The 20,718-nt window shown below is 42.0% G+C and overlaps 1 protein-coding gene across 1 annotated transcript in view; it reads left to right on the top strand.

Moving 5' to 3' along the window:
- The window catches only part of LOC125459512 (coiled-coil domain-containing protein 73-like), an 85,486-nt gene that overhangs the window by 17,550 nt on the left and 47,218 nt on the right, over window positions 1–20,718 (top strand). The window contains exons 6-8 of the mRNA XM_059651846.1: window positions 556–635; window positions 13,600–13,728; window positions 15,282–15,341. Coding sequence (XP_059507829.1) covers window positions 556–635; window positions 13,600–13,728; window positions 15,282–15,341 — 269 coding nt within the window. The remainder of the gene's footprint in view (window positions 1–555; window positions 636–13,599; window positions 13,729–15,281; window positions 15,342–20,718) is intronic.

The raw sequence follows: 20,718 nt of genomic DNA, 5'->3' as shown, positions 1-20,718 counted from the left end.
GGACTTCACAAGCTTCAAAATCTCCCCTTCCTCTACTGCATCCCAAAACCAGCCCAGCTCGTCCCCTCCCCCCGCTGCATCCGAAAACCAGCCCAGCCTGTCTCTGCTTCCCTAACCTGTTCTTCCTCTCACCCATCCCTTGCTCCCACCTCAAGCTGCACCTCCATTTCCTAACTACCACCTTATCCCGCCTCCTTGACCTGTCCATCTTCCCTGGACTGACCTATCCCCTCCCTACCTCCCCACCTGTACTTTCCTCTCTACCTATCTTGTTTTCTCTCCATCTTTGGTCCGCCTCCCCCTCTCTCCCTATTTATTCCAGTTCTCTCTCCCCATCCTTCTCTCTGAAGGGTCGAGGCCCAAAACGTCAGCTTTTGTGCTCCTGAGATGCTGCTTGGCCTGCTGTGTTCAACCAGCTCCGCACTTTGTTATCTTGGATTCTCCAGGCATCTGCAGCTCCCATTATCATTTAAAAATGGAGACTTCCTTTTAGATCATGTAGCTCAAACTTTTTATTTAAAGTGTTTTTTGGAAAACTGTTTTGTGTTATTATAGTGGATGAAGCAGCAAGATTGAATAAGAAGCTTATGACAGCGAATAAACATCAGGAGAACATCATACATGACCTGAAACAGGTACTTAGGAAACTTCAAGGAAGGATTAATAATGCCGCATCTTCTGAAGTTTCGGAATGCATTTGAATGAAAATTGCTGTGGTGTGCTTTTAAACTTTTTTTGGTAGAGGATTCTTTTTTGTACAATAATATGTTGAAACTTCTAATTATTTTAGAATTTGGCTATGGATTTGCAACAAATAACTGCCAGATGAGATCTTTGCAAGTAATTTACAATGTGTACAAATAATGATTGAGTACTTTTTACTGTAGCAGTAACATTCTTGAATTAAGTGGCAATGATAGTTACTCCATTCTGAGTAGAAAGAGTTGCTGCACTTAAAAAACTGAATTGTGGATTTGTGTGTGTACCCACAGCTTTCTAAGAATTTTCCTTGTTTCCTGACTTCTACTCTGCAATTTATTTTTTTCTTTTTGCTTCATGTCTCCTTGTTCACCAATTGAATTATTTTGTTACTTGGTCTCTCAGGAAATGCTATAAATTATCCACTGATTGGCATGGCATAGGAACATAGGTTATCTGGTATGAAGAATCACTTTGGCACCGTGTGTCAATATGATAATTCATCAAGTCACTATACATATGTTTGCTATATTTTGACTGTTGCACAATAAATTTAAGTCCCAAAAGATTTTGACAACAACAAATAATATTAAGTAACTGAGATTTAATTGTTTGATGTTCCTTACAGTTGCTTTATGTACTGTACTTGTCCTGTGAACCTGGTGTTGATATTTCCAAGGGCATTCCACAATAGTTGTTTCTTGGATACTGATCATTATTCTAGTAAATTGTTCAGCACTTTGCTGCATCAAGAAGATAACATCAGCTGAACATTCAGGAAACTTATCAGATGAATCAGCATATCTGGAGAGGGTGAACAAGTTTAAAGTTTTGATGCAACACTTACATCACTGATAAGGTAGAAACTGGAGAAACATTTAAGTAAAATGGACTGATGGCAGAGGAAGTATAACTGTAGAATGACCTGAGGTCTGCGATAAAGAAAAAGATAGTTGACATAGCTGGGTGACAAGAAGAGGGAGGACTGGCTTTTCCAAAAACTCACTGGATTCTTTGTGATTCCCACAGAACGAGGGACAGAAGATGATTCTGCCTCCTTTCTCTGTTGAATGAATACATTAATATATATGAAGTTTTCTAAATATTATGATCTCCACAGATGACCCGTAACCAAAATAGTCAAATTTATCAAATGACCGCCAAAGAAATTACCAACAAAATTTGTTCTTGTAACTCCTACTTTAACAAGAATCAGAATCAGCATAAAACATATGTGAATTAATAGACAATTTTCCAAATAAGAAATAAATTTCACTTTAAATTGAATTGGCCAAGGAAGATACATTTAACGCAACCACAAACATTTGCAACACACATAGCACAAATGTGGCACTCTGTGGTTAGACTATTCCACTTGCTGCAAAACTTCATTCACATAGCATATCATATATCCTATTTGCCACCAATCTTCACCTTTGTGTTTTGTAGATGCAGTTATCATGAACAAGGCAAACCTCTATTAATCATGAACCTCACTCATGTCACAATAGTTCTAATAGTGTGGTGTTCCTTTATAGCTAATCAGTCGATAATGTTTTTATTCATGGTTTGACTTTTTCTGGGAAAATATCAGCTCATTAACATATCCAAGTTATTCACACAGCTTTCTAAATTTTAGACTTTTTTTTATACAGCTTACATATTGCCATGGAAGAGCTTCTGTTTCCATTACTGCCAAGCAGAAAGTCTGACCTCTTCTGAGAGTAGTTTGCTGCTGCTTCTCACAAGAATTCTCTCTGTTCCTCTTTTTGTCTCTCTTTGTTTTTTTTGAATGCATGCATGCACTGATCGCCTTCACCTCTTGATCATCTGCTTGTAGCGATGCTCTGTGCCACCTGCATGATTTATTTGTTAACTTCCTTCCTGTTGGAACTGCAGCTATGTCCAGAGTCATCAAATTATTAAGGGGAACTAATAGAATTAATGAAGGTAAACAATTTCTATTGATTGAGGCATCCAGGAAGGAGAACACAGCTGAAAAAGTAGAAGTAAATCTTTGAGGAGTAGAGTTAGGATAGACTTTTACACACATGTAATAGAATTCTGAACTCTTTTGCAATTAGTATTTGATACTTAATCATTTTGAATCTGAGCCTGATAGACATTTGTTAACCAAAGGAGTTAGGTCCCAGATCCATCGTATTAGCATTTGGGGCGTTGTAGGTTGCTAAATGCACTAATTCTATGTTCCTACACTGAAATGACATGGAAAAAAATCATAAGACTAATCATAAAACCTCCTGTTTTTTATTTAATGTGGCCTTTACGCCTGGGAAGTGGGATTATCAATTGAAATTGAAGTAGGAGAACCTCCAAAGCAGCATGTTTCTGCTATGTCTTTAAAACTCAGAGAAATTAAATATCATGCTTGTGGACTACTGTTTTTCTGTTGACATATGTTGCTGTACACATTTGTAGAATCGCCTTTTCTGTCATTTAAAACTTGGTCTGTTTGATGCCTCTTTTCATCCTCAAATACTGTTGTTCTGTTCTATTTCAAGGAGCAGTAACTTGGGCAGAACTCTAATCTCAACGGATTCATAAATAATAATATAAAAATGCTATAAAAATGGTAATAGTCTCATGCGCTGATTTTCAATCCCAAGCTCTACTTTAAATAACAAACCAGTGTTTTTGAATGCAATAATTGACTTCGCACTTGAAGTAAAGCATTATATAATTCCAGCAAATCTATATGGGAAAAAGTATTTATTCTAATATGAAGATGGAACAGATGCTTTCAATCTGTGGGACAATCTAGAATTAGACCTCATCTAGTTAATAAAAATAAATGATTGTTTTAAACCGAAACAAGGACAATTTTGTTCTTATTCAGGATCATGGGTCTCTGGAATTTTCTTTCTCAAAGTATGGTGGAAGTGAAAATTGAAATATTATTAAGGCAGAGTTCAATACATTGTTGATAAGGAAGGGGGTGAAAAGTTATTGGATGTATGCAGGCATGGGGAGTTTAGGTTACAATTGGATCGTACTAAATGGCAGAGAAGGTTTTTGGGTTGGGGAAGAATCTGCTCCTAACTAGAATCTTCATATGTATGTCAGTTTCTAAATTCAGTTAAACATCAGCATTTCAGTGTTGAGAGACACCAATAATAATGGGAAATAATAGAATTTTTCATTCTGGGCTTCATAATGATGCCTCTGGTCAATATTCGTACATCATTTTTTTATTAGATTGTATTTTATAGTTATGCCTGTTCACATTGATTTATTAAGATTAGTACAAAATTGTGTTGTGCTGTCTGATGATCTTCAGAGATTTATATGGATATGTGAATCCTATCAGTGATAGAATCTGAATAGTTAGCTGGCAATTTGGTATAATTATAGCAGTATTTTTGAGAGATGTAACAGCTGTTAAATGATTCTGTCATGTTTTTAAAAATCCTGATTTATACTCTTTGCTTAATACAAGTATTTAGATTTGATTGTTAACTCTAAATGGTGCTAACTTAAATGCCTAGAAATTACAATAGGTGATATTAACAAATGAAAGCGTAATGTGTTCACATAATATTGCTTTCACCACTGTTTTAGTGGAGGCTTCAACCAATTTGAAATAAGCAATAAAATTGTTGCCTTTAAAATAACGAAGAAAGGAAATCTCAAGCAAAGTCTGATAAATTAAAAATGACAGAATCTCAAATTTGAACATAGTTTTTAACAGTTAGAGAGAAGAGTTACTAATTTTTGAACACTTCAACATTTGAGTTGGACAGCATTCTGATCAGACCCTGTAGTGTAGCTGCACGGAACTTAGCCTTGTGTTCTATGTTAAACAACATTTTTCGATTTTAAAACGTTCATCCTTGATTTTGAATCACTGTCCAATCTGTGTATACCTTCTCACTGTCTCTGTAATCTCCACTAATGCTGCAAGATATCTGCTTCTTTGTTTCTAGCCTATTGGATATTCCTGATTTTAATAATTTCAGAATTGGTGGCAGCACCTTCAGCTGCTGACGCTCTCAACTCCAGTAATTCCCTTACAAATTCCTTTTCCTTCCATGCCTCCCTGCCTTGCTTTCCTGCATTAAAACCTACTTCTTCAACAAAACTTTTGAAATTTCATCCTAATATCTTTTCATGTGACTGGGAGTTCTGCATTGTTCATATAGTGCTGCTGTGAAATGCCATGAGATGTTTTATTATTATAAAATCACAATTTACAAGTGTTGAAAGAGAAAAATTGTTAATAAGAATACGAGAATGTGTCCATACACAATAAACTAGATTAGATATAATAGAATCTCTACAGAACAGATAGAGGCAGTTCAGCATATTAAATCTGCACCAACACCCCCCGCCCCTGAACAGCAACACACCCTATCCTCACAACTCTACATTAGCCATGGCTAATGTACCTAGTCTGCACTTTTGTGGACTGTGGGAGGAAACCCACACAATCAACCAATGCTGGAATGGAACCCAGGTCCCTGGCACTGAGACAACAGTGCTAACCGTTGTGCCACCTTGCACATAAAGAAAAACAGACATTGCAATTTGACACTCTTTCTGTTGCAAAACCAAAGGTATTTCCTACTCATGCAAGACACTATTTACATGCATTTTGAGGCAGATAGAGGCTCTGATAACTGAATAAGACCCTCATTGTACTTTGGCAGAAAGACCTTCAATGGTGGTCTGTTCCCCATTGTGCCTTGATGGCAGTTGCACCAAGCTTTAATGCATCGCTCAGCATGTATTCCTGGACCTTGGAATGCCTCAGCCTACAACATATAGTCAAGGTCAACTGGAAAACCACAAATTTTGGGAAGACCAAAAAGTGTCTTTCACCAAACTGATGATACGCCATACACAGTCAGTGATTGTCTTGGTGTGTGTCCTAGGGAGCACATGGTCGAGCATAGAGTCCCATGTCATGGGACTACTAGGGACAAACCTCAACAAAAACCATTGCACCTTTCTTCAGGACCACTTTGCAAAGGCACATTCCAGCAGGAGATGTGTGACAGTCTCCTCCCCACTGCAGTTGCGATGAGAGCAGTGTGTTGTGACGGGGAGAGTGGATTTGACAGGTAGTGCCCTTCTAACCACCAGCTAAGCTATGATGTGATGCTTGTTGGAAAATTCTGGCAATGAGGAACAATTCGAAACAATCAACCCTCTCCTTTTTTTTGTCAGGGTGTCAAATGATGCTATTTGCTGACCACTGCCTGATGGACTTGTGGTCAAAGATAATTTTCTTTGCAAATGTTTTCACGTTAGACCAGTATTATGAAACAGCCCAACTACTTGGGAGTGTTCTACAACATTGAAGGCAGGCCCATCCTTCTTAACACTGTGCACAGGTAAAACCTCAGTACATAGTGACACTATTTGTGAACCCAGGGTCTACTCACAGCTTGAAACAGCCACACTCAGAGGTGGCCATCATGATGTGAGCAGTCTAAGCCTGAAACGTCAGCTTTTCTGCTCCTAAGATGCTGCTTGGCCTGCTGTGTTCATCCAGCTCTACACTTTGTTATGATGTGAGCAGCACTGGGTATGTCATCCTCTCCTTTCTCCTTCCACTGACGCAGAGTTTTGTGCATTGTGTCCCTGTGGACACTGTCCACCAATGAGTCCAGATAAAGTGGAAAATAGCTTGGGTGACTGCAGTGGTGCAGGCTCGGGAGCAGGCCAGAACTACACCATGTACAACAGCACCGAGAGTACCAGGTTTTTACCCACAATGGAGAGGGAGTGGTCCTTCCATCTGTCCAGTTTCTACCTCACCTTGACAGTATGCTCCTGCTAGGTTTTGGTGCAAGCCCGATCACTCCATCTAGAAACCCAGCACCTTTAGATAATTTGGCCGGATGGCGAAGGTGTTAAAGATCTGCAAGAATGTGTCCATACGCAATAAATCAGCCCAGTTCTCAAAAAAAAGCCTTGTTCTTGCCTTGATTTGCCTAGGCTCCTGAGGTCATTTTGAAGTGGGTGCTGATGCTGTGAAGTCTGCACACTGACAATGGACCTGTAACAGTATGTTTGAGATCTGGTGAGCTTAACTTTCTCCAGGATATCAGAGTAATTTTTACCTGCTTTGTCCTTTTATAATACAGTTTCAATCAATTTGAATGCCAAGTTGCAGTGTAGTTCTCGAAGTAGAGCAAAAGAGGCACAAGGAAGAGGCTTCCAAGATAATAAAATGTGAGGCTGGATGAACACAGCAGGCCAAGCAGCATCTCAGGAGCACAAAAGCTGACGTTTTGGGCCTAGACCCTTCATCAGAGAGGGGGATGGGGAGAGGGAACTGGAATAAATAGGGAGAGAGGGGGGGCGGACCGAAGATGGAGAGTAAAGAAGATAGGTGGAGAGAGTGTAGGTGGGGAGGTAGGGAGGGGATAGGTCAGTCCAGGGAAGACGGACAGGTCAAGGAGGTGGGATGAGGTTAGTAGGTAGCTGGGGGTGCGGCTTGGGGTGGGAGGAAGGGATGGGTGAGAGGAAGAACCGGTTAGGGAGGCAGAGACAGGTTGGACTGGTTTTGGGATGCAGTGGGTTGGGGGGGGGGGGGGGGGGGAGAGCTGGGCTGGTTGTGTGGTGCAGTGGGGGGAGGGGACGAGCTGGGCTTGTTTAGGGATGCAGTAGGGGAAGGGGAGATTTTGAAACTGGTGAAGTCCACATTGATACCATATGGCCGCAGGGTTCCCTGGCGGAATATGAGTTGCTGTTCCTGCAACCTTCGGGTGGCATCATTGTGGCAGTGCAGGAGGCCCATGATGGACATGTCATCAAGAGAATGGGAGGGGGAGTGGAAATGGTTTGCGACTGGGAGGTGCAGTTGTTTGTTGCGAACTGAGCAGAGGTGTTCTGCAAAGCGGTCCCCAAGCCTCCGCTTGGTTTCCCCAATGTAGAGGAAGCCGCACCGGGTACAGTGGATGCAGTATACCACATTGGCAGATGTGCAGGTGAACCTCTGCTTAATGTGGAATGTCATCTTGGGGCCTGGGATGGGGGTGAGGGAGGAGGTGTGGGGACAGTTGTAGCATTTCCTGCTGTTGCAGGGGAAGGTGCCGGGTGTGGTGGGGTTGGAGGGCAGTGTGGAGCGAACAAGGGAGTCACGGAGAGAGTGGTCTCTCCGGAAAGCTGACAGGGGAGAGGATGGAAAAATGTCTTGGTTGGTGGGGTCGGATTGTAAATGGCGGAAGTGTCGGAGGATAATGCGTTGTATCCGGAGGTTGGTAGGGTGGTGTGTGAGAACGAGGGGGATCCTCTTGGGGCGGTTGTGGCGGGGGCGGGGTGTGAGTGATGTGTTGCGGGAAATACGGGAGACGCGGTCAAGGGTGCTCTCGATCACTGTGGGGGGAAAGTTGCGGTCCTTAAAGAACTTGGACATCTGGGATGTGCGGGAGTGGCATGTCTTATCGTGGGGGCGGAGGCGGAGGAATTGGGAATAGGGGGTGGAATTTTTGCAGGAGGGTGGGTGGGAGGAGGTGTATTCTAGGTAGCTGTGGGAGTCGGTGGGCTTGAAATGGACATCAGTTACAAGCTGGTTGCCTGAGATGGAGACTGAGAGGTCCAGGAAGGTGATGGATTTGCTGGAGATGGCCCAGGTGAACTGAAGGTTGGGGTGGAAGGTGTTGGTGAAGTGGATGAACTGTTCGAGCTTCTCTGGGGAGCAAGAGGCGGTGCCGATACAGTCGTCAATGTACCGGAGGAAGAGGTGGGGTTTGGGGCCTGTGTAGGTGCGGAAGAGGGACTGTTCCACGTAACCTACAAAGAGGCAGGCATAGCTGGGGCCCATGCGGGTGCCCATGTCCACCCCCTTAGTCCTCCGCCTCCGCCGCATCTGCTCCCACGATAAGACATTCCACTCCCGCACATCCCAGATGTCCAAGTTCTTTAAGGACTGCAACTTTCCCCCCACAGTGATCGAGAACGCCCTTGACCGCGTCTCCCGTATTTCCCGCAACACATCCCTCACACCCCGCCCCCGCCACAACCGCCCCAAGAGGATCCCCCTCGTTCTCACACACCACCCTACCAACCTCCGGATACAACGCATTATCCTCCGACACTTCCGCCATTTACAATCCGACCCCACCACCCAAGACATTTTTCCATCCCCTCCCCTGTCAGCTTTCCGGAGAGACCACTCTCTCCGTGACTCCCTTGTTCGCTCCACACTGCCCTCCAACCCCACCACACCCGGCACCTTCCCCAGCAACAGCAGGAAATGCTACACCTGTCCCCACACCTCCTCCCTCACCCCCATCCCAGGCCCCAAGATGACATTCCACATGAAGCAGAGGTTCACCTGCACATCTGCCAATGTGGCATACTGCATCCACTGTACCCGGTGCGGCTTCCTCTACATTGGGGAAACCAAGCGGAGGCTTGGGGACCGCTTTGCAGAACACCTCCGCTCAGTTCGCAACAAACAACTGCACCTCCCAGTCGCAAACCATTTCCACTCCCCCTCCCATTCTCTAGATGACATGTCCATCATGGGCCTCCTGCACTGCCACAACGATGCCACCTGAAGGTTGCAGGAACAGCAACTCATATTCCGCCTGGGAACCCTGCAGCCACATGGTATCAATGTGGACTTCACCAGTTTCAAAATCTCCCCTTCCCCTACTGCATCCCTAAACCAGCCCAGTTCGTCCCCTCCCCCCACTGCACCACACAACCAGCCCAGCTCTCCCCCCCCCCCCCCCCCCCCCCCCCCACCCACTGCATCCCAAAACCAGTCCAACCTGTCTCTGCCTCCCTAACCGGTTCTTCCTCTCACCCATCCCTTCCTCCCACCCCAAGCCGCACCCCCAGCTACCTACTAACCTCAACCCACCTCCTTGACCTGTCCGTCTTCCCTGGACTGACCTATCCCCTCTCTACCTCCCCACCTATACTCTCTCCACCTATCTTCTTTACTCTCCATCTTCGGTCCGCCTCCCCCTCTCTCCCTATTTATTCCAGTTCCCTCTCCCCATCCCCCTCTCTGAAGGGTCTAGGCCCGAAACGTCAGCTTTTGTGCTCCTGAGATGCTGCTTGGCCTGCTGTGTTCATCCAGCCTCACATTTTATTATCTTGGAATTCTCCAGCATCTGCAGTTCCCATTATCTCTGATACAAGGAAGAGGCTGCTTATATCTCTGGGGGCCAGGAAAGCAAAATTGGCCCCGGGCAGTAGAATAAATAGGAAAAGGAAGAACAATGAAAGGAGATAAGTGGAGAAATAGGTGCGACATTGTCTGGGGAAAGGTAGATATCCATCTGAGGCCTGAGTCAATTAAATTGATAGCTTAGCAGTGTGTTTCATGGATAGTGGATGTCCCAGAATGCTGATGAATGAAGCCATGGAGGAAAGGAGAGAAATGTCATTCTTGACATGCCCAGGTGACAGAGGGCGACAGTTTCTGGGAGTGAACTTCTGGCTACCTGGCTAGAAGCTCATGGTGGACAAGGGATAGGTTTGGGAGAGATGGGATGGTAGGTTTATCATGGCTAGGAAAGGTGATATTAGTTGTGTTCCTGCCTTGCTGAAGAGAAGCTGGCTGTCATGACTGGTTGGTGCATGGTCACGCTTTAAGTAACCCAGATAAAAAGTAATGAATCCTTGCACACAAATATTTTGCTGCATAGAGTTGTTCTCCGCTTTCCCCAAGATGGGTCTGGCTATGATGGGCGTGCTGGATGAAGAGGATGTTGGGAGGATAGATGCTAGGTCAAGAGCTTTGTAGAGGCACAAATGAGCAGGTTTGGAGGCCAAATCTGAAAGAAACAAATCAGCATATCATCTCCTGAAGCTGAGAGTACAATGGCACAGAAAAATTTGCCCTTCTGCCTATTGTGCAGCTGAGGAGGAACTATCCAGAAAGATACAGAAACAGCAACATCAGGCACAGACATCTGAACAGACTGCAGAGGCACAAGATTCAGAAAATCGGGTGCCAAGGCAATGATGAGACTTGGCTGGAAACAGAATCTACTGGAGGTGCTACAACGATATTCAACTGACAGACAATGCAGCAAGTACCTCGGGCTGCGTCGTACATATGCTAGTTTTGGGTGAGCACCTGTCATTGCAAAGACCGAAGATAGTCTCATGTTGATTGTCTTAAAAGTCAATGTGGCCCTGAACTTGGAAGTAGCTTGTGCTAGCATCCACTGAAACCTTTGCGGAATCTCTGAATCAGCAACTCACAAATAATAGAGGTAACTGATGCTCTATTTTGATAAGTTCAGGAATTTTGTAGATTCTTTTGCATGGTCCCCTTGAATGTTGAGAGCCAGGCAGCCTTGGCAGTTTATTCATCAACTATTCTGTGCTCAATAATTTACATTAACTCCTGTTCGCAAAATTATTATCCCTGTGTTTATTTCCTTCTGTGACCTCACCTCTTCCCACTCTATAATCTCATCTATCTCATTACCTTCTAAGACCTCTATTCCTCCAACTAAAGCCTTTTATACCTGCTTTATTTCTTTCACTTTGCCATTGGCGGCTGGCCTATAGCTGTTAAATGCCAAGGTCTAGAATTCCATCCCTAAACTCTCTCCCCTTCCCCCTTTAAAATATATTGTCTTACAAAATGATGAACCATAAGATGGGTACTATAATTACTAAGAAGTTGCTGAGTTGGACCGTTGTTTTATAAAAAAGGTTACAAAATAGTTTCAAGACTAATATTATGTATTTTGTATAAACATTCTGCAGAATTCTCTGACTACTACTTTTATAGACAAAAAAAAATTCTAATCTGAAAACCTCCTGCATGAGCATAAGAAGTGTGAGTGAAATTTTTGCCAGAGAGGATAATGACATTTATTTGGGAGATTTTACTAGTATATGCAGTTCTCCCAAGTATAAATGTGCATTTTAAAATTGCAAAATGCTTTCAATGTCTTATTCCTTTGATTTGGAATCTAAGCTAGCATAATTTTTAAAATAGCTGCAATCATGTTTTTATTTTGTGGCTGTAAAAGGATGTCTTTAGAAAACTGCATACAATTCTGTTGCTGTTCTATAGCAAGGATGTTGTTAGCCTTGAGAGGGTGCAGAAAAGATTTACAAGAATGTTGCTCAGACTGGAGGGTTTGAGTTATAGGGAGAGGCTGAATAAGCTGTGGTTATGTTCCCTGGAACATCAGAGGCTGAGGGATAACCCTATAGAAGTCTATAAAATCATGAGGGGCATGGATAAGGTGAATAGCTAAGATCTGTTCCCCAGGTTGGGGGACTCCAAAACCAGAAGGCAGTGGTTAAGGTGAGAGGGGAAAGATTTACAAAGGACCCGAGGGGTAAAACTTCCACGCAGGTGGTGGTGCATGTATGAACCAAGCTGCCAGAGGTAGTGGTGGAGGCTGGTACAATTAGAACATTTAAAGGCAACTGGATGGGTTCATGAATAGAAAGTATTTCAAGGGATATGGGCCAAATGCTGCAAATGGGACTGGGATGTCTGGTCAGCGTGGATGCGTTGGACTGAACAGTCTGTTTCTGTGCTGTATGATTCTATGACTTTGATTACTTCCCAACAAATAGTGATGCCCACAGGACCCACTATCCTCCACATGCAGTTGTATTTAGTATCCTGTCATAAGAATAATAGAAAAATCTAAGAATAATAGAAAAATAAAAATAAGAAAAACTTTGAATCTGTTGTGTGTTCTGATTTCCTGTTTATTTCCTTGAGAAAGATTCAAATATATTATTTAGGTAAAATGAATGAGATTTAGGACTTCTGGTGTGAAATGGTTACAAAATAGTTTTGAGATTAATACTATGTATCCTGTGTAAACATTGTGCAGAATTCTCTGTGACTGCTACTTTTATAAACAAAAAATATTCTAACCCAAAAACCATCTGCATGAGCATAAAGAGTGTGTGTGTGAAGTATTTACCAAAGTGGATGATGACATTTATTTTGGAGATTTTACTCGTATATGTAGTTCTCACAAATATAAATGTGCATTTTAAAGTGCACAGTCTCCACAGAGGGTGCTGTTGTGCAGGTGCCCATTTTAAATACAAATTTTTTGCTAGACCAGTGGAGCAAGGGACGTAGAGCCAAGATGGACAAATGGAGATAGAATGCAAACTACCATGATCTCAAACATGTTCAAAGGCCTGAATAACCTCTTAAGGTTTTACTTCCAGTCTATTCCTGTAGTTTCAATGGAGTTGACTGTTGAATTGATGCATATTAATTCTTTAGGTTGTTTAATACTTAGGAAATTTTTATATAGAATAAAGGCTACACTTTTAAGATTTGGATGTAAAACTACTACACTGCATGTGCAGTTACCATATAAAATTAAACCTATTGGTCCCACAAGTTGATTTAGTCCAGAGCAGTTCAACAATTGTGATGTGATTGATGGAATTCCAGTTTTTCAGAAAACAGTTAAACAGACCAAACATTTGCCAGATAATAGAATTACTGTGCTGAATGCTTAGTTCAATATGATGGCATCATCAAGAATCCTTGATACTATCAGAGTGCTACATTCATAACCTCTGCCGTTTGCCTGAGTAAATGTCAATGTGCTCAAGGAGCGAAGGATATAAAGCAGACTACCCTATACCAGAAAGGGAGGGGGTGGGGGAGAAAAGGGCAGAATATTTATGACTTGAAGTTCCATGAGTTGCCATTAATTGAGATCAAAGCACATAGCATTTATTTTTTACACCCATCAGTTCAAACAGTGAAGTAAATTAATGATTTAAATATGTACCATTCTTGTGCAATTAAAAGTAAAGCTGTTGGAAGGCTTTGGCTGGTAATGGTCACCCGCTACAGTTTGCTGTTCTGATATTGCAGAGTTATTTAGATTTTTGTTTAGAAAACGGCAGTTTCAAAATGAATGATGTTCAAGTGACCTAATGCACGCTTTTGTCTCTGTTCAGGAACTGGAGAAAGTAACTGCAAACTTGATAAGATCCAAGGTCACTTCTCAGTGCAAACTGGGAGAAGAAAATATCCAAGTTACAGAACAGCAGCAGCAACTACAAGAACTGAAGCAGAAATTGCTGATGGTGTCATACAAATTTAAAATTTAGTCACCTTTTGTTCCTAAATTGGAATTTAGCAGATATAAATGCAAATTATTTCACAGTGAATTTCTTCTTAGCATTTATCAATATCGAATCATAGAATTGTTACAGTTTGGAAACAGGTCATTTGGCCCATCAAGTGCACACCAGCCCTCTGAAGAGCATCTTGCTCACAACCGTCTCCCTAATCTATCTCTGTAAACCTGCATTTTCCATGGCTAATCCACCTAGCTGTGCATCCCTGGATACAATGGGCAATTTAACATAGCCAAACCACTTATCCTGCACAATTTTGGCCTGAGGGTAGAAACCAGAGCCCCCGAAAGAAACCCACCCAGACTAACAGGAGATAATGGGAACTGCAGATGAATGTGCAAACTACACACACACAGTCACCTAGGGGTGGAATTGAACCCGGATACCTGATGCTAATCATTGAGGCACCATGAGCAGTTTATAAAAAAGAAAGCACATCTTTTGATGTGGAATAATACAAACCAAGTAGTAGTGAATTAGTATCTTATTTTACATCTATGAAAATAAATTCAGGAGTGAAGTTACTTGATTTGCTATCATACATTCTGTACTATAACACAAAATCAAAATTACACAGAGTAAATTACACTTAGGAAAATTAATTTCTCCATATTTTAATTCTAACTTCTGTAAATTTAAATGACATTGTTCTGGAGAAATATTGTAGCATAGTATTGCTAATAAGGAAAGTAAAAATAATGTTTCAGAATTGATTTCAGTTTATAAACTCACAGTTTATGTACTGTGTTACCGCATTTTGAAATAACTACTATGGTAAAAACAAGTAATGAACTGTTTTTAAAAAATTCTCTTCCACTGTGAGTTTTGATCTTGATCCTGTAAGGTCCTTCTGAAGCCACAAGGCTTTCTACAGGAAGAGTAGAATGTGAGACTCGTTATGGAGGATCTGAGATAACAAGGTGTAGAACTGGATGAACACAGCAGGCCAAGTAGAATCAGAGGAGCAGGAAAGCTGATGTTTTGGGCCTAGACCCTTCTTCAGAAACAGAGATATTGTTAACCTCCCAATGGTTGACTGAATACGATTAACATGCATATTTCCCAGCTGCTCATGTTAACCTGGGTGGAGTAGCAAGTGTCTCGGTGATACCGAGATAAGTGTAGCAAGATACATATATATTTGTGTTGCTGAACAAAGTAACTTGTTCTCCTTACGTGAGTCCTCGATGCACCCCTACCTCAAAAGGAGGGCACTTTCTTGGACCTGATCGGAATTTTGTGATTTCTGATTATTTTCTCTTCTCTTGGTAAAATTGTGCTTGGCTCTGTTTTTTAAGCTATCTCTGAGAATAGAAAGTCCATACCTTGCTGCTTTATGATGAACTGTTTCACACCCTTGCCTCAACGATTTTAAAATATTAATTTTACACTTAGTTTTGACATGCTGACTGTAATTTCCCAATTGCAACATAGATGCAGTTATATGCAGTTGTACAAACAATTGTGTAATATTTTTGCACTTTTCTTTTATTTTAAAGAAAACAGAGTTAAACAAGAGGCTATCTAGAGATGTTCTGGCTTTTCAAGAAGACAAAAAGGTTAGCATAAAATAATTTAATGCCAGAACTGACGAATGCCTCCTTGCAAGCTGAAATGTCACTATAAATGGAATGAAATTTTCATTCTTTTCCATTTTTAAGCCTGTTATAGTTCATAAGATAGTTCCCTGTGTGCGCATTCACTTCAATTTCCGATTAATTTGCATTAAAAAAACAGGAAAATGCCATGTCATATTCTTTACATATCTAATCAACATCACAAATGGTAATATCTAGACCATAGTCATTGGAGTTGTGTATCATATGATTCCTTGTTTTAGCAAAATGTATTATTTTGTTGACAGTGTTCTGAATTGTTGAACAAATAAAAACAAAGAAATGAGCACTTGCTAAAATTCTACGACCAGATTTGTGTGGCAGCGACACCTGTGTAGCTGGATGTACAGTTTAAATGATGCAAGATACTGCAGTGTTATTTGCAGATAACTGGAATTTTGGGGGGAAGGGATGGGAGAAACAATTTATTGAGCATGGTGAAGGCCTGAGAAACCCTGATTATGCATGCTCACAGTCTCCTGAAAGTGGCAAGGCAGGTGGATAAGATGATAAAGAAGGTGTATGTGATACTTTCCTTCATTGGACAAGGTGTTGAATACAAGAACAAGGATGTAATGCTATATAGGACACTAGTTAGTCTACAGCTGGAGCTTTCTGTACAGTTCTGCTTCCTACATTATGGGAAGGGCATAATTGCTTCAGAGAGAATACAAATGAATGTTACAAGAATATTGCCGGAGCTTGAAATTTGCAGGCATGAGGCAGGATTAAGTAGGCTCTTTTTTTTCTTAGAAAACAGAAGGCTTAAGGTTATCTTAATTGAGGTGCACAAAATGATCAGCAATATGGTGGACAGGGAAGACTTATTTCTACAAGTAGAGAGGCCATTTGCTGGGGTGCAGAGAATTAAGGTGATTGATGGAAGGGTTATGTCAGAAGGACGTGAAGAAAAACCTTTTCATCCAGAGGGTGGATGATTTCTGGAATAAGTTGCTCATTTTGGTGATTGGAGTGGTAACCTTCAACTCATTTAAACTGAACCTGAATTTGCATCTGAAGTGCTATGGGTGGTGTTTGAAAGTTGGATTCGAATGGGCAGCTAATTTCAGCATAAATCAATGCAAATATGGTGGGGGAGGGGAAGAGGGTTGTGAAATAAATAGGGAGAGGGGGAGGCGGATTGAAAATGGATAGAGGAGAAGATAGATGGAGCAGAGACAGACAAGTTAAAGAGGCAAGGATGGAGCCAGTAAAGGAGACTGTAGGTGGGGAGGTAGGGAGGAGGTAGGCTAATCCGGGGAGGACGGACAGGTCAAGGGGGAGGGATGAGGTTAGCAGGTAGGAAATGGGGGTGTGGCTTGAGGTGAGAGGAGGGGTAGGTGAGAGGAAGAACAGGTTAGGGAGGCAGGGATGATTTTGGCTGGATTTGAGATGCGATGGGGAGAGGAGATTTTGAAGCTTGTGAAATCCCAAAGGTTGCAGGAGCAGCAGCTCATATTCTGCTTGGGAACCCTGCAGCCCAATGGTATCAATGTGGATTTCACAAGCTTCAAAATCTCTTTTGTCTCCACCCACCCCCCACCGCATCCCAAAACCAGCTAAACTTGTCCCCACTTCCCTAACCTTGAAATTTGCGAATAGATCTTTGGCTCTGAACATGACTTAATTTACAGTAGTTAGAATATAATATGAATAAGATAATGGCAGCGTCATATTTATGAGAGGTATCTTTTGTTTGTTCTGTTTAATGCATTGCTTACGTGCCTGTTTTGAGCTGTACTAAAACCAAGCTTGGCAAACTTGTTACTTGAAACTTGGCTCTAGCGATTATGTTTTGCTATATTATAAATAAAATGTGAGGGCTGATTTCTTCCAGCCCCTGAATGACATGAACAGTGGTGAGTCAAACATGAAAATATGGTGAGAGTGGAAAAATTAGGTTCTTGACATTGAAAATATTGTTCAATGTTACACTCAAGGTTTCTGGCTCAGTGCATCCAAAGCTGCACTTTGGCATATTCCAACACCTTGCATTGTAATGCTTTTGCCAGGCTACTTTGCATGCAGTGACAGATACCCATTTCATCATTGGAGTAGGGTGTACCTGAAGGCTGTTTGCTTACTTTCTTAGTACTCACTCGCTCTCTGCCCACTTGCAACTCTGCCTTGCTATGCCTTTTTTCACTTTGCCACCTCTTTCAAAATTTAAAGGCTTACAGTATTTCTGTGTTCATTGACATTTAATGCAGACATGAAGCTAACTTGTCATGATTGTCAGCAGCGATCAGACAAGGTTGTGGGAATGTTGCTGTTCAATACCATGCTATATCAAATCACATGTACAGCCTGTGTCAGTGGCATACGCAGCAAAAGCTTTATACATGCTTCAGCCAAATGACAATGTCTCAAAGTCTAATGGGAGTAATCCTTAACCAAATTATGAGGGACTCTGTTCAGTCAGGGCATCCCAGTTAGTCAAGGGTATTGGTCTGATCGCAGTCCAGGGACTTGGAAATGATAAATAGGCTGCCTCGGGTGGTCAGAGTCAGGGATTCTGAATCATTTCAGTCTGAGGAGTGGGCTATGGTAAGTGCTACAGGTCCAATGTAAGCAGTCTGGAGATTCATATTTCAATCAGGGAGATGAACAGAGATCAGTCAATTACCTGGTCACTTATCAGTTGAGGCTGTCCATCCAAATTGGTCAAAGGGGTGCACCACAGTTAGTCTGGGGTCTGCTCACAGAAGGAGTTAACAGGGGTCCCTGATATGGTAGGAAAATTTGGAAAGTCAATTGTGAATCAAACCTGAGTTGTCGTAAATGTGAAAAGTTAATTAAACTCCTGGATTGCCCAATGCTACCTAACTGCCTAGTCCACTTAGAAGGAATACGCTCACCAAATTTTTCAAATATCAAGAAAGTAACCATTTATTGCAAAATACCCATTTTTAACCAATGACAAAAAGTCAACCAGAAGAATTGCTAATTATCTATATAGGTTAGACAAGAAAAGGAATAGGAGTGGATTTTAAAATTTATGCAAATTAAACATTATTCCTTTTAGAATTTGTGCACACATTCAAAGACTCATGAAGAAAAACCAACCAAGACAAATATTGAATGGAGGAGACAAAGCATATTAGTCCCGAGGAAGACAGTTCTGAATTATCGGTCCAAAAGCTCAAATTTGGATGAGTTTGTTCCACTGTCCTTTTCCTTTCTTCTGTGATGTCTGTGTTACTTGTGCAGTGATGATCTGTCCTTAGCTCACCAGTTGCTTAGTTAGATCAAGGTGTCTTTTTTCTCCTGTCAGATTTGGTATTCTCCCTTTCAGCAACTGGAATATAGCCTTTTTCCGTTTTTCTAACAAAGAGTAGGAGAGGACGGTTTTGCAGACCAGTGGAATAGAGAGAGACGTGAATGCTGCAAACTTCTGGGGGTTGTTTTGTCTTAAGTTTATATGTAATTTTAACACAGACCCTCACAGTGACCAATAGAGCCATGTTACCATGCTGAGCTGTCATGAAGCCATAACAGCTAGTGCCAGTTGAAAAGCCTGTCTCTGGGCAGAATTGCCCTGAAGACATACAGGTGTCTTTGATTTGCTTAAACTTTTCCCTCACTTTTCCAATAAGGCAACATTGCCTGTGCAACTCACAATGTGCTTCATAGCATGATTTTAAAACAGTAAATAATTTCTTACGCACCTGCTTTGTGTTAAAGCAGTATCTTGCCCCAGTTCAAATATAAAGTGATCTTTACACAATGGAAATGGAAAATTGCTGCAGCAGCAACCAGAGAGGCAGAGTAAGTGTGCTTTTTCAGTGACCACGCATCTATATTTGTGAGCAATGCGAGGCCCTTCAAGAGCCACTAAATGTATCAGGCACTTTCACAGTACAGGTTGAAGATTCTTTTTCATTATATAGCACAGAAACAGAGCCTTTGGTCCAACTCATCCGTGCTGATCAGGTATCCCAAACTGAAGTAGTCCCATTTCCCTGCATTTTGTAATCATAGTATCCTGTATGTACAATGAATGTAGTGCTCAACTATGTGGGATACAAATCCTGGTCACAAGCAATCTTGACCATCTCATTACAGGTTAATCATAGTCATCTCTTTGTAACAAAAGTAATCAAAGGTGATCTTAAAAGTGGCACCTGTGCGCTACAATTCACAAAGGCAATCCAATGCCTCATGGACTGCACAAGGGTGTAGAATTGATTGGCACTCACCTTGAACTCTAGTATTTGCTGACATGCTCTTGTATACGATGCTGTCTTTCTTGACTGATGTGGGAATGGAGAGAACAGCTCCATATAAAGAAGTCACAGCTGAAGTGCAGTAGGCCTAGAGTATATTGTCTTTTATGTCATTTAATCCAGATGAATGAAGCACATCTCTCCTGCAAACCTCAGATGCCCTGGGATACTGTCATAAAATTGGGATTATCTGCTTGTTTGAAACTTGTGATCTGAAAGGGAGGTGAGCGTCCTATCCCAGTGGCTATCGGGTTGACAGCTGTATTTTTGTGCAACTGCTCTTCCAAGATTCCACAGGCAACCTGTGGGAATGTCTCAATCCTCAACCTACAGATGTGTCAAGCTGTTAACAGTACAAAAAGTGCCAGATTACACTCCTTCATTTTGTTTCCCCTGTAATCTTGGGGAGTAGGGCAGCTTGGGAAGTAGTCTTTGCCAACATAGCTGTCTTCTCCAAGGTGCAGGGTGTTACAAACAGTGCATGTATTGCATTGAGACATCATATCATAGTGCAACAGCCCTGACCAACAGAAATGGCTTCCATTCTATCCATGTACAGGTCATCTGTGATCAATGCTAGGGCAGCTTAGAAGTATGTGGCAGGTACCCTGGAACCTTCCATGATGCCTGCTTGTTATGATAGGGGTCCAGTTTAGTTTCACAGGCCAGATGCCCGACTGGAATAGTTACTGAGAGGCAAGGGTATCTTCTGCAATCATAGTCGATGATTCTGTTGCGCAACTCTCACCTGAGGCAGAGCATAGATGTATTGCAATCCATTCTTTCACTACGGCCATCGAGGACCACTAGATATGCCTGCTGAAGATGAGATTCCTAAGCTTGAATCGGTCTGGGGACATTGCAGGATCCTCCAGTCAGAGCGTGCTCCATGATCCTAGCATGCTGTGGTCTGCAGAGCTGGAACAGGCAAGGAGGATCTGATGGATACTGAAGAGTTGAGTAGGAGGAACTTCACTATGTCAGCATGATAGAGCATTGCAGCATCAGGTGTAACAAGCCAGGCCCATATGTATTGAAACTTGGTTTCAATTGATTTGGTTACAGCTATCATTCTTTGCCTCAATAAAAGATAA

This window comes from Stegostoma tigrinum, chromosome 17 (genome assembly GCF_030684315.1).
Source record: "Stegostoma tigrinum isolate sSteTig4 chromosome 17, sSteTig4.hap1, whole genome shotgun sequence".
NCBI lineage: Eukaryota > Metazoa > Chordata > Chondrichthyes > Orectolobiformes > Stegostomatidae > Stegostoma > Stegostoma tigrinum.
The sequence above is the reverse complement of the archived record's forward strand: the minus strand, read 5'-3'. Positions and strand labels throughout refer to the sequence as shown.